The sequence below is a fragment of the Carlito syrichta genome, unplaced genomic scaffold (assembly GCF_000164805.1).
Source record: "Carlito syrichta isolate Samal-C Ts95f unplaced genomic scaffold, Tarsius_syrichta-2.0.1 Scaffold303584, whole genome shotgun sequence".
Classification (NCBI taxonomy): domain Eukaryota; kingdom Metazoa; phylum Chordata; class Mammalia; order Primates; family Tarsiidae; genus Carlito; species Carlito syrichta.
The window spans coordinates 160,319-175,132 of record NW_007247680.1 but is presented as its reverse complement, the minus strand read 5'-3'; the positions used below and the strand labels follow the sequence as shown (position 1 = coordinate 175,132).

The following is a 14,814-nucleotide window of genomic DNA, read 5'->3' as shown; positions in this document are numbered from 1 at the left end:
GCTATTTGATATTGGTATGTTGGTTTCTTGATACTTCCATAGTGGCATGATTTGAATTTGCCTGTCAGACTAGCAAATACTCAGTAATTTTTTTTTTCCTAGAGACAGAGTCTCACTGTTGCTCAGGTTGGAATGCAGTGACAAGATCACGTCTCACTGTAACCTCAAACTTCTGGACTCAAATAATACTCCTGCCTCAGCGTTTTGAGTAACTAGCACTACAGGGGCATGCCACCACACCTGGCTAGTGTTATTTATTTATTTATTTTTTGTAGAGACAGGGTCTCATTATGTTGCCCATGCTGGACCGGAACTCCTGGTCTCAAGTAATCCTCCCACATTGGCCTCCCAAAATACTGGGAATTACAAAAGTAAGCCATCACACCTGGCCCAACTCAGTAATTTTTTTAAAGATAATTTTATTTATACATGTATTATATATGATATTCATACAGAGGGAAAGAAGAATCTTTTCTGTCTATTATCATTAAGTGAAAACAAGTTCCAGTTATTTAATTTCTATCACATATTCTATTATCCCCTAAAGTACTAAGGTATCTATGAATTCTAATAATTCTAAAGGAAAATTCTCACAGTGCAAACCTCTCACATTAACATTACTATAATTCTATGCATTGGAAGATAATCTTGAATCAGTTCTAATTGTTTTATAACAAAGTCAGAACATGAACTCTACAACTTATTCCAAAAGGAAAAAATTGTTCTTATAATATAACTAATAACAAAAAGATAAACATGTTCTTTGATTCTGGATGTGAGGGAGGGTCCCAGACCCGCCATAACTTGGCTCTGTGGATCACTGGGTGGCCCAAGTGAGAATTCAGCTTCCAATGATTAGGAGAGTCCTGATATTGCAACTCTGCTTCCTGGGTTTCCCTGAGCTGGGTCTGACTTGTAGTAGACCAGAAGAGTTAAAGAGCTTCATAGGGAATTATTTAAATCAGAATGTCTTTCTTCTGTGTTCACATGTTTGTTAAAATTCTATGAAGAAGTTACTGCAAAGTAAAAGTGATATGTTAAAAAAATGAGATCTTACTTTATTTTCCACTTATACACATACACTTATTGAGCTTACAATCCCACCTTCGTTGGGGTGAAAATGTTCTTTTTCGTTCACACTCATTAGACATGATTAAAGGAGCTGATAGGCAGATAAAATCAATCTTTCCATGGCATAAATGTCTTATGTTATGCGGAAGGGAGATGGTATTTTCATTTAGCAGCAATGCACTGACCCTTCACTTTGGCTAAGCTTTAATATAAACACTATTTCAAATTATGTTTCATATCATGCTGCTGCTCAAAAGAAAAAAAATTTCATTTTTTAATAAGATTCTACTGTTACAAATGACATTTATACATATTCTGTAAGGACATTTTGAGAGGTGGAATCCTAGGACATGGTTTCTTATCATCATTGCAATCAACATTCTGAACTGAATAATTCTTTGTTATGGGGGCTGTTCGGCGCACTGTAGGATGCTCAGCAGTACTCTAGCTTCTATCCACCAGATACCAATAGGAGGCCATCTCCAGTTGTAGCAACCAAAAACATCTCCAGACCCTGCCACATGTCCTCTGAAGGGCAAAGTCACTCTCTACCCACCTCTCATTCCTCCACCCCAAATTGAGAGCAATAGTCTAGAGTATTAAGCTTATTTTTACAGCAACACAAAAGAATAACCTTTAGAAAAAATTAAGAGAAAAGTTATCCAAAATTTTACTATGATTTTAGTGAATTTTTACATAAATTATAGTTTTAAAAATTCTGAAGATTAATTTATAATAATAAAGATAGACATTTTACAAAGCAAAGTACTTGGCAGCTAAAACAAAAAAAAAAATGCTCAGTCGGGCTCGGTGGCTCAGCCTGTAAGCCTGTGCTTTGGGAGGCTAAGGTGAGTGGTTTGCCTGAGCCTGAGGGTTCGAGACCAACTTGGCGAGACTTCATCTCTACAATAAATCAAAAAATTAACCGGGCGTGGTAGCGCACGTCTGTAGTTCCAGCTACTGGAAGGCTGAGGTGGAAGGATCACCAGAGACCAGCAGGTCGAGGCTGCAGTGGCTGGGAGTGGCCACTGCACTCCAGTCTGGGTGACAGAGTGCGACTCCAACTCAAAAAAAAAAAAAAAAATTCTCAAAACTAAAACTCAAAACCTCAAGTTCATGAACCTTAAAATGTCAGATTCTTTCAGTTAGGTGAATACTGTGTTTAGACTAATATATATGATTTCTTATGAAGCCCATAGTTAGAGGAATGTGCTATATCATCTAGAAATGGCTCGATATCTAAACAGTGGTAGTACACCATCCATTTGTGGTAGTCTCAAACTGTTAATTATAGGCATATTTAAAGTACTTTATAACTTCTTATTACCACATGATTTTTAATGTATATTATATTAGTTCTATTTCTTCTCATTGCCAACTTCTTGATGATACTCAAGATAGGTTGTCTCATACCACATCTGTATTTTATTATGATTAATAAAGTTTTATTGTAATTGTTTCTGCTAAATGTCTGAAAGGAATATTGCCTTCAATCAAATTAACCATCTCTTACAAGAAACAACTGAGATGTTAAATTTCCAACTTCTCCACTCCGTTTGCTGCAAAGTCCAAGTACCCACTCTACATCACAGAAGTTTGTTTCCTCCAGTTCAACTGTAAAATACATATAGATGCTATTTCCACAAATATGAACAATGTTAACATGGGCATCTGCTAGGATTACTTCTGACTTAATGTTTATTAGGTTTATGACCTTGGACAACTCAATCACCTGCTGCTTTAGTTTCTTTATTGATGAAAAAAATGAGATGAAATAACCTATAAATTCCTATAGATCTCATCAGTTCTGAGAGTATTTGGGGAGACTACACATAGGTGGATGTAAACTAGCCATTCTCTAGAAGCTCTTTTAAAGAAAGAATCGTATCAAATGGATTAACATACATTTTTAAAATAAAAATGAGAAAAATAGATCTGTAAATTACATTTACACATACACATAAAATGTGAAGAAGTTAAACAAATTAGTCAAAATGTCTCTAACAGTGCTTTTAGAGTATTAAATCACTATTCAAATACAACACAAACAGCTGATAGGTATAACATTTTGAATTACATCAATGACGATGATGATGATAACAGTCAAACTACTCTGATTTCTCAGCAGGGAAATGATTTTTTAAAATTCTTCTTGACTAATAATGAGACAAAAAATAAAATGAGCACATGTACCAGCCTCCCAGTGTTATTCACTAGGCTCTTTGGAAATTCTAATTCTAGTGTACAGCTCTTAGAGTAAGAAGGCAGTGATGGTGTCTTTGACAAGCCCCGTGGCCAAAGAGAAGGAGCACAAGTCTACAGGACAAGCAGAAGAGAGCCAGGGTTAGGGGTTAGGCAAGCGTGGAAGAAGAGAAAGAAGGAGAAAGCCTATGGAGGGGAGAGAAAACTTTATCCAGAGTTAAGTCAGTGTCCCATTCTTAAATACTAAACAAAGAGAAGAAAAAGAGTGGGAGGAGAATGGAAAAAATACACTGTCAACATGGAGCATGATTTCTTACTCAGGCTAAAGGTATCCAGGGATGAAGCCAATCACTGAGAGTGACTCAGCTGGCAAACTGGCCCATGAGGGTAGGTACACACAGCCAAACATGACCTCCTTGGTCAAATCTGAAAGTAGCAGTCACTGTATTATTGCCCAGACTTTCCTAACGATCGGAGGACTAAGATGAGTCAGTATAAGAAAACTATCCTCATCAAAAGGCTGGAAATCAACTGACCCCCTGCAAAGCCAGTGTTCAGGGTAAAAACCGGACCAGTTCACAGTTCTCTCACAATGCATACTCCTGGCTGGCCCTTCTTTCTTTTCCAGGACAGAGACCCTGAAATCTGTAAGAAACCTAGGCTACTCCCCTTAGTGGAAGAAATCTAAGTTACTAATTTCACACTCATCTTGAAAACTGAAATGGCACATTAAAAAAAAAAAAGAATGCTGAATAGTATCTGTATTTTGACTTTTACCCACATTGGCTACCATTATCAAAGTCAGGAATTCAACCTTAATTTAATCATCACTTTTTTTGACCTTTTGAAAGCAGAAGGTAAGATATGCTTTTTGTTTCCCCTTAATTATCATGCAAAATATTTTTTCCTTAATTTGGAATATTCTCATGTTAGTTATTTATAATTTTTTTAAGTCACCAAATTTGTATTCATAATATGGCAAAGTACTTTCCCAATATGCTAAAAATTATACTTAATTAGCAAACTGGTTACATTATGCAGGTGATAACTAGTAATCATTCTTGTTACTTTACCTTCTAAGGTAATAAGCAATCAGAACTAGAACTATTACTGTTAGCATTACAAAACAGCCTTACTTTTAATTTTCCAATTTGTAGAATAATTTTAAATTAAAGAGTAAATTTTGTTATTAGTAAATAATATATTTGAAAAGAAATTCTAATATCCTTTATTTATGAGCTATTTTAAATTTTAAAAACTTCTCAGTATTTTTCCCATAGTTCAATTTATATAATTAACATCTTTATGACAGCAATCTTATTAACTCTTTAGTTTTTCAAAAACAATTAATAACCTGTCAGTTTCCTTAAATAAATTAAATATTTCTAGGTAATCAAAAACATTACTAAATAGTGAATATATAAATCTGTATTTCCAGTAGAAAGCTGTCACCATATCCCCATTTGTGGCAAGTAGAACACTGTATGTTTATGTAAATACAAGTATAGAGATATGTAAGTGAAACAGCCAGGCAAACACAAAAGTTCAAGTTTGGAGAAACAATATGAGAGAAAAAAGTTCTTCAGATACATGTCCAGCATTCTGTAATTTATCATTGAAATAAAGAATTTACAGTAGTCCCTCTTCTCTGTAGGGGATACGATCCAAGCCCCCCAGTGGATGTCTGAAACCACGGATAGTCCTGAACCTGAATGCCATCAACTGGAACACATTTCCGCTCAGATCTTCTACCCATAGTTTAACTCCTTTTCCATCTGACTGAGCACTCTCATCATGCACTATGACCATAACTTTCACAGTCTGAGGTGCAACAAGCAAAACTAGCATGAATTTCCTTTTGCTTCATCCCAACTTCATGAATAAAAGATTTGTTCTTATGTAGACCTTAGCCATTGCAACCCACAATTTTTTCTTATTAAGTTGAGAATGTTGACCTATTTTTTAAAGAAAAAATTTTACACCTTCTTTTTGGCAAAATCTGAATTGCCAACATCATTGTTTTTGCATTCTAGGACCATTATTAAGTAAAATAAGGGTGACTTGCACAAGCATTACAATACCACAACAGTTGATCTGATAACCAAGAAGACTACTAACTGACTGACAGGCAGAGTGAGTAAAATTTCATCAAGCTATGCAGAATGGCACTCAATTTAAAATTATGAAATGTTTATTTCTGAAATTTTTCATTTACTATTTTTCAAACCAAAGAAAGCAAAACTTCAGTTAATGGGTGACTACTGTACTTTTAATAAAAAAATAAATAGTTCAGTCATGTGCCAATTACCAGAGGTATGATACATTCTCAGAAATGCATTTAGACAATTTCATCATTTTGCAAACAACATAGAGTATACTTATAAAAATCAAGATGATACAACTTCCTACGCACCCAAGATACATGGCAGAGCCTATAGCTTCTAGGCTACAAGCCTGCAAAACGTGTCACTGCACTAAATACTGTAGGCATTCCTCAGAGAGATACTGTGGATTCAGTTTTCAGATCACTGCAATAAAGCGAGTGTCACAATAAAGCAAGTCACATGAAGTTTTTGGTTTCCCAAGGCACATAAGAGTTATGTTTATACTATACTATAGTCTACTAAATGTGCAATAGGAGTATGTCTAAAAGAACACCATCACTGTATGACATTAACTAAAAAAGACTTTATTGCTTAAAAAAATGCAAATGATCATCTGAGTCTTCGGCAAATTGTATGCTTTGTGCTGGTGGAGTATCTTGCCTTGATGTTGATGGCTGCTGAATGATCAGGGTGGTGGTTGCTGAAGACTGGGGTAACTTTAGCAATTTTTCCTTTTCTTTTCTTTTCTTTTTTTGTTGTTGAGTTGGGGTATCACTCCATCACCCTGGCTGGAATGCAGTGGCATGATTGTGGCTTACTGCATCCTTGATTTCCTGGGCTCAGGCAATTCTTCTGCCTCATCTTCACAAGTAGCCTGGTTTATTTTTTATTTTTTAAGGATGTGGTCTCACTATGCTGCCCATACTGGTCTTGAACTGCTGGGCTCAAGTCCTTCCACCTCAGCCTCCCAAAGAGCTGGAATTACAACTGTGAGTCATTGTGCCTGGCCGACTATGGCAATTTCTTAAAATATGACAACAACGAAGTTTGTTGCATCTGTAACTATGTTTCCTTTCATGAAAGATTTTTCTGCAACACGCAATGCTGTTTAATAGCATTTATCCACTTGAGAACTGGAGTCAATCCTCTCAAATGTTGCTGCTGTTTTACCAACTAGCTATATATCCACTCAGTAATTTCAGTCCCTCTACTTGATTCACCAGATCTTGGTAAGTGAAACTATGTAGGCAATGGTGTGGTTTTTAGTACTTGTTTGATAGAATGGATTTTTTTCTGTGAATTTTTAAACAAATTTAAACAATGGCCTTCAGTGTATATTAGAGCAAATGTTTGAAGGCAGCTGGAAGGGACACCAAATACAGATGTTTGGAACAAGAGGCCTAGCTTTCAGCCCATCTCATCATTCAACATGCCTTCTTCACTAAGTTTCAATATTTCTGGTCTTTGTTTTAAGAGTGAGACATGTGACTCTTCCTTTCACTTAAAAGCATAGAGTCCATTGTACGGCTATTAATAGACCTAATTTTAATACTGTTGTGTCTCAGAGAAAAGAAAGGTCTGAGGAGAGAGAAAGAGATACAACAATAGTCAGTTTCTAGAGAAGTCAGAACACAAACATTTATAAAGTTTGCTGTCTTCTAAGGGCATAGTTTGTGGCACCCCAAAACAAATAGCAACATCAAAGATCACTGACCGCAGATCATCATAACTCCCATAATAACGAAAACGTTTTTGATGTTGTAAGAATTATACAAACGTGACACAGAGACAAGAAGTAAGTTCACTCAGTTGGAAAAATGGCACTGATAGATTTTCTGGATGCAGGGTTGCTACAAACCTTTAATTTGTTTTTGTTTTGTTTTGTTTTGTTTTAAAGAGACAGCATCTGTGAAGCACAATAAAATAAGATATGCCACCAATAGATTTTCTGGATGCAGAGTTTCAACAAACCTTTCATTTGCTTTAAAAAAAAAAAAACAGTGCCTGTAAAACACAATAAAATAAGGTATGCCTGTATCTGTGCATCTAAGCATATCTAAACATATAAAAAGTACAGTAAAAATACGGTATTACAATCTCATGGGACCACTGTAGTAGATGTGGCCTGTGACTGACTAGAAGGCTGTTATGCAAGACTACCTAATTTTTATTTTAAAAAACTGAGTCTATATGAATAAAAGCACCTAATTAAAGTCTGTGAATACCAGTATGTAATATATAGTGACAGTTATTCACAAAACATATACTACTATATATCTTTCCTTGAAAATTTTAGCTACTTTTCATTATTAATTTATAATAAATATTACTAAAGTGCCTCTATTTTCTAAACCACAACCCAGAGCACAAGAGGATCCATCCTTTGTGGAAGGCTGGCTGAGGGACAAAAAGGCCAAGCCAATGACTTATTGGCTCTATTCCCTAGATCGATGATTTCTGACTGTTGATTTGATGCTAACACAGATGATTCCAACTATCTCAAGAGGTATTATACAGTTCTCAAAGCAAATATATTTAAAAAGAAAACCTAAATTTAAAAAAGTTCTTAAAAAAAGAAAACCAAATAGGATAGGAATGGAGAAAAGACACATAAGGCAGCCAAAAACAGAGTAAGAAGGCATCCTAGCTCAGGAGCAGGGCTGTTGGGATGACTGTGCTGATTTGTGGTGAGTTACTAGCTTGTATGATTTCATACCTCACTGACAAGTGGCTTTCCTTGAAAGCGCTAAGTCACAGGGTTTGTCCTTTAGAGCACTTCGTCACTCGGTATATCAGTAAAGGACAATAGAAATCCAAGTGACCAAAACACTTCAGCTTAAGGTCTGATTCACTATGAGCATTTGAAGGAAACCTTTCTAAAAGACTACCTTACTACCTTGGGAAAATCCTACAATAAACTCAACTCCAGGTTTTTTGGATGTTGAGGATTCAACTGTCTACAGCTGGGGCCAGCAAATATTTTCCTAAAGGCCCAGAGAGTAAATATTTTGGGCTCTGCAGGCTACGTGACTCTATAGTGTGAAAGCAGTTATAGTCCATATGTAACCAAACGGATCTGGCGGTGTTCCAATAAAATTTTATTTACAATAATAGATTTGTAGGCATGAGTCATAGTTTGACAACCTCTGGTCAAGTCTATCTTTATATGAAAAATACTTCTTTCACACCTTTAAAAAGGAGTTGAAATTTCTGACATCAGAAATTCTCATGTCATTATTCATGAAATCAAATAGGGCTTTATCAGTTATTTTTATTTAGAGAAAAAGTACATGTCCCACCATAACCGCAACAACTTGGGCTCTACAAATTGGGCATTTGTGATTGCATACCTAGGATCAGATTGAGGTTTACCACCTCACTATCAAAAAAAAAAAAAAGAGTTTGTTCCCTGTAATAACAGGGCCCAAGGGAATAGTTGTATACATGCTCAATCAACTTAAGAAAATAAACTCACTTAAAGTAACACAGCAAATTGAGGGCAAACTAAGACCATTAACTCAAAATAAATTGTATCTGTTTATTTAAGTGCATCAGTCTGAATCTTTACCTCAAAATAGTTTATTCATTACTATATGCATGAAATCAATAAAACAATTATTTAAAACTATCCTGCCTACTGTTCTTTGATTCAGGCCACCCAGCTTTCAAGTCAATAAAGTTTTACTGAAACATAAGATATTCATTCATTTAAAAATATTTTCTGAATGCTTATTAGCAACTAGGCACAGTTTTGAAGCTGGAGGGTACAATACAGTCCTGCCATTAAGGAATTCTCAGTCTGCCAAGAAATCTCTTCAGAAAACAATTAATCTTGACAAAACAACATTACTGTCAGATAAAATTAATATAGGAATTAATTTTCAAGTTTGATGAACTGCTATATTAGTCATTAGATACCTTATCAAAGTAAGTATTAACATGATTTTCACATATACCCTTTTTACATTTGATTATACACATTGAGTAATAAATGGAATAGCATTAATTTCCAGGTATATAATAAGAAAACAAATGGTGTATGCTACAAGGTCAAGTTCTTTACAAATATTTAATAGAAGCCTTAAACTGCAGAGCAATCTGTATAGGAGAATTCTCTTTGTATGTTTAATGATACATGGAACTTTTCTGAAGGAATGTTAACAGTACGGTCTGGTGATGGAGCCAGTATTTAGAATGAGGGATGGAACTTTTTCTTTTCTCCTTATACACTCCTTCTACTTTTAAATTTTCTTTAAATAAAGAAGCATTATTAACTTTTTTTTAAAAGCAAGTCATTAACATTTACAAAACAAAACAGTTCTCATTATGAAGTATACAAATAGGGTTGGGGGGAGTTATATCTAAATTTATCCTTTTATTCTACAACCTATGAATGCTTTTCTCTATCCTAACCTCATCCACAACACTTAACTTTTATTTATATTTTTGCTCTTTAAAAGGTGTGGAAAAGTTGAGGGTGGGGGAAGAATACAGAATCCCAAACAACATGTATAAACATGTTTGTGAGAAAAGAAGCAGAGATTACCATTTACTGAACAAATTAGATTCCCTGAGCACCCTGCAAACCAAATGCAAAGATAGGTAAGATATTCCTTTTCCTTTTCCACTTACTATGGACAAACAGAACTATAAAATTAATTAAAGAAATGTTTTCACTGTTTGTTAACTTGTTTTCCTTTTGGGAAACATGACAGGCTAGTTCTTACACTTTAACAGTCCATCAAGGGAATTTTTAACTTAAGCAATTATAAAATAAAAATGTACTGACGCTAAAGATACCTTTATAAACCTGTCACTTTAATCTTTCTTCATGACTTGGTTTAATTAGGAAGCTATATAGTCACATAAAATTTCACTGAGAAATTACAAGCATTACTAGTCATTGGACATGAAATAACTTATAATATTGAACTTCTCATTCTCAGAATAAAAGACTAAATGATGTGAAATTTAATAAAACTTCTTGGAAGATTTACAGAACATTTTTATTCTGTTCATGCTTTGTAAAGGTTTCTCATGCTTCAGTAAATCAGAAGTAACACTATAAGGCTGAGGCTGAAGGATCGCCGGAGTCCAGTAGGTCGAGGCTGCAGTGGCCGGGAGCGGCCATTGCACTCCAGTCTGGGTGACAGAGTGAGACTCCAACTCAAAAAAAAAAAAGGAAGTAACGCTGTAAGTCCACATTTTCTTATTTAAAACCTAATACTAGGAATAAGAAAGAAAGCAAGTTGCTACAGTCTCATTGACAACTATGAAAAGGCAACAAGCCAATGAAAACAAATATGGTTTTCAAAAAAAACCTGAAAATGTTTCTAAATATAAGAACTAATTTCAGGGAGTTTGGGAGGATAGAAAGAGATTTCTGAAAGGAAAACAAAATTACAGCTAGATATAAGGGATAAATTCTAGTGTTCCACTGCACCATAGGGTGATTATAGTTAATAATAATTTATTATATATTTTCAATTAGCTGGAAAAGAGAATTTTGAATGTTTCCAACACAAACATGATAAATGTTTGAGGTAATGGATGTGCTAATTACCCTGATTTGATCACTATATATTATATGTCTCCAAACATTACCATGTACTCCATAAAGATGTACAATTACTGAGTCAATTTTAAAAAACTGTAAAGAACTTATTTTGAATTCAATTTAAAATACACTCTAGAAGCACAGTAATTTCTGGCTACCTGTTTAATGAAATCTAAAGAACACTGAATACCCAACTAATTCAAATAAAAAATAATACAGATTCTACAAATTGAGTCTATGTGAATAGGAGTATTTTCTAGAAACAACCATTAGTTTATTGCTTATTCCTTGGCATTCATATGGAAACTTCCTAATACTCAGAGTGAAAACATGCTTGACAAGACCTACTAAAAAAATTACAACTGTAACACTAATCAGTTTTGCATGTTGAATTAAAAACCCCCACAAACTTAAAATTAAAAAGTCTAAAGTTAAATTTATATATCTTCATTTACCACTTCTTACTTTCCTTATAGTTAGAATAGATGTGAAATTTTTCACGTATACAGAATATACAACTTTTTGTTGTCATTAAAATCAGAAATTCAATTAATATGTTTACGAACCTCTTCTTGGACTCTCATGATTGAAGAGAATGCCATTCACTGCAAAGAGGTTATATGCCTCACGGAAGTTCACCACAATCCAATAGGCATAGAGTTTTGCTGCCCCTGTTGGGATAATTTTTTTAAAGCAGTGGTTTACTACTAAAGACAAATGCTGAGATGATTTTCACTCATCTTAAACAGTTACAACTTGCCAAAAGTATAATTTGTAGAAAACAAAAATCAAAAGCCAAAGACAAAGTAAAGTTTCCATGACAGTTAATCATATTCACAAGGAAATATTAAAAATTTTTAAACTACAATGTGTACACTACATCCCTTTTTTGGGGGGTTTGAGAAATTAGAAAGAAAAAAATTGGGGTTCTTTTTTTTTTAGATTAAAAAATATAGTTTATTTAGAAAGTAAATTGGAGAGAGAGAGAAAGAGGAGATTCACTTCCCCAAGTAGGGGAGGGGGCCAAAGCTTAAGAAAACATGGCCTGACCATAGTTCAAAGATCAAATGGCCAAACCACAGCTTAGCAAGGCAATGACCAAAAGTGGGGTTCTTAACATTCAAACTGCTTCGAAATTTTATAACTGAAGTCTTTTCATGAAAGTTCTCTTTAGAAATATGTTAGAAGTAATAGTCTTTTTTTTTTTTAATAATTTGTGCTCAGGGATACAAAAAACATGAAACCTCATCACTTCAGCACACTGTCACATCATTCAAGAAAAAGTATCATATTGGGTCTAATTTTCCTTTTAAAGCTATCTGTATGGAAAGGTTGAATGAACACAGATTGGTGAAGTGAGATGGTAATTTCACCCCGGAGGCAATGGCAGCAAATACTTGTAGTTACTTACCAATGTATAAAAGTATGCTTCTCAACAAGTCTAGTCACTTTAGTCTATCTCAATGCTAATCTCACACCCAAATGACTTCAGCCGTGAGACACGAACAGAATGAAAGCAAAAACGCCCCCCCCCACCCCATGCCCACAGAGAAAACCTCGCACACACACAGCTGTGAACATGCATTCTCACCATAGGGTGACCGAGGATAGAAAGGGGTAGTCTCCTTCTGGGGTATTTCTTGCACTTTCCCATAAAGTTCACTTGTTGAGGCTTGGTAGAACTTCACAGAGTTGATAAGGCCACAGGTCTTAACTGCATCTAGAAGCCGTAAAGTACCAACCCCATCGACATCTGCAGTATACTCAGCGAGGTCAAAGGAAATCTGCAAAGAAGAGGCAGAGACAGGGCTGCAAGGATCTGTTGATAGCACAGAGACACTGGCAAGGGTGACAAAGGTGATAATTTCACACTGTGAAGTGTTATGTTGGTGAGAAAATACTACTGTTTTCTAATAGCAGAATAAGAGTGTGAATGTCATCTACTTCTAATATCAAATGGCTGGAAAATATCTTGATGCCTATAATTGCCTATGGTAATGTGAAGAACACTTTAGCAATCCTCTATTGCCTGGAGCCCCTAAAGCATGATTTATCACAGGGCAAACTCTGCTCCTCAGAAGCATCTGGGATGTTACTTAAAAATTTGAGCCAATCTTGGGAGGAGGTGGGTATGTAGGAAAATCACATTTTAATGAGCTCCAATTGATTTTTATGTACACAGAAGTCTGAAAATGAGTTGTAGAGCACAGTTGATTTTTAAAAGGATTATTTTTGTTTCTTTTTAAATTATGATACAAGAATGACTTTGTAGTTTGTTACAAATACACAAGGGGGGACACCCCCAAAAAATCCAGAATTATCTTTTGGAGGGTCAGTACCTTGTAATACAGGCTTCCCCAGCTAGGTTACTGTTCTAGGTATCCATTGGCATCCGTGTATCAACTTGTATTGTTGGAAAAGGTTAAATTTGGCTTCAGTAAATTTTTTTGGAGATTCTTTTAACGTGTTTGATCATTTCTTGTTGGGTTATTTACGAGTGTACCAGCCCACACCACACTGAGGTTTCAGCAGTTTTTGACCACCTTTTTGCCTCATCCTCCCTATTCACACAATCACACCCCAAGTGACTTTTTTTTGTTTCCTCAGATTGAAAAAAAAAGTCATCAAAGGGAAACTTCTTGCTGATATGTGAAGAGGTGAAACAAAAAATGGCAGAAGCATGAAAAGACATCAAAATTGATGAGTTGAAAACTGTTTTGAGCAGTGGAAAAAGTATCTCGATAGTGTACTGCATCAAATGGAGAATACTTTGAAGATGACTGAAGTTTAAACATGTAAGAATAAATACACAATTTTTTAAATAAATAAATTCCAGTTTTCTGGGTATCCCCTATACATAATTTTGCTAAATTATAAGACACAGTGCATACAGCAAGATGCTAATGCTAATGTAACTTCTAAGAAGGTGTTGAAGAATAATTCAATATTTTGGAATTTTTTAAGGTACTTTTTAAAAATAAAAGTAACTCATGCTTTTTTAAAAATTCTATGTACACATAATGAACAAATGAGTTGAATATTAAGTCTCCTAAAATAATGAGGCTGAAAATCTTTGTCACTAGTTTATCCAGATGCTAATAAAGTCAGGCACAATGCAAACATGCTTCCCTTGATGCCTTGTGAATGACATCAATCCTCACCTGGAAATATCTCTCTTTGGAGTAAGATTACCAGCTTTATTACCTGGTCTTGAGCATCTCCTGAGCAGAAGCTGTAGCCTGTAGTTACTTACCAATGTATAAAAGTATGCTTCTCAACAAGTCTAGTCATTTTAGTCTATCTCAATGCTAATCTCACACCCAAATGACTTCAGCCATGAGACACGAACAGAATGAAAGCAAAACCACGCCCCCCCCCATGTACTAAGTACATAGTATTTAGGCAATTGCTCATCAGGGACTGGACTCAGACTATTAAACTCATGTGATCAAGGCTGATGAATAAAGCTCATGAAAGAAAAAAGGAGGGCAGTCGGGCTCGGTGGCTCAGCCTGTAATCCCAGCGCTTTGGGAGACTGAGGTGAGTGGATTGCTTGAGCCCGCGGGTTCGTGACCCGCCTGAGCAACTTGGCAAGACTTCATCTCTACAATGAATCAAAAAATCAACTGGGCATGGTAGCGCGCATCTGTAGTTCCAGCTACTTGGAAGGCCGAGGCAGAAGGATCGCCAGAGCCCAGCAGGCCGAGGCTGCAGTGGCCGGGAGTGGCCACTACACTCCAGGCTGGGTGACAGAGTGAGACTCCAACTCAAAAAAAAAAAAGAAAAAAGAAAAAAGGAGAGCAACCCCTTCGGGTCCCCTCCCACTATGGGAACTTCTCTGTCCTCTCAATAAATCCTGCTTTCTCAAAAAATAAAAAA

General features: G+C 35.5%; 1 protein-coding gene across 1 annotated transcript in view; it reads right to left on the bottom strand.

Moving 5' to 3' along the window:
• The window catches only part of LOC103261063 (GDP-mannose 4,6 dehydratase-like), a 261,513-nt gene extending 248,022 nt beyond the window's left edge, over nucleotides 1-13,491 (bottom strand). The window contains exons 1-3 of the mRNA XM_021712670.1: nucleotides 13,431-13,491; nucleotides 12,527-12,754; nucleotides 11,502-11,606 (exon numbers count right to left, since the gene is read on the bottom strand). Coding sequence (XP_021568345.1) covers nucleotides 11,502-11,606; nucleotides 12,527-12,754; nucleotides 13,431-13,491 — 394 coding nt within the window. The remainder of the gene's footprint in view (nucleotides 1-11,501; nucleotides 11,607-12,526; nucleotides 12,755-13,430) is intronic.
• Between the last annotated feature and the right edge of the window lie 1,323 nt (nucleotides 13,492-14,814).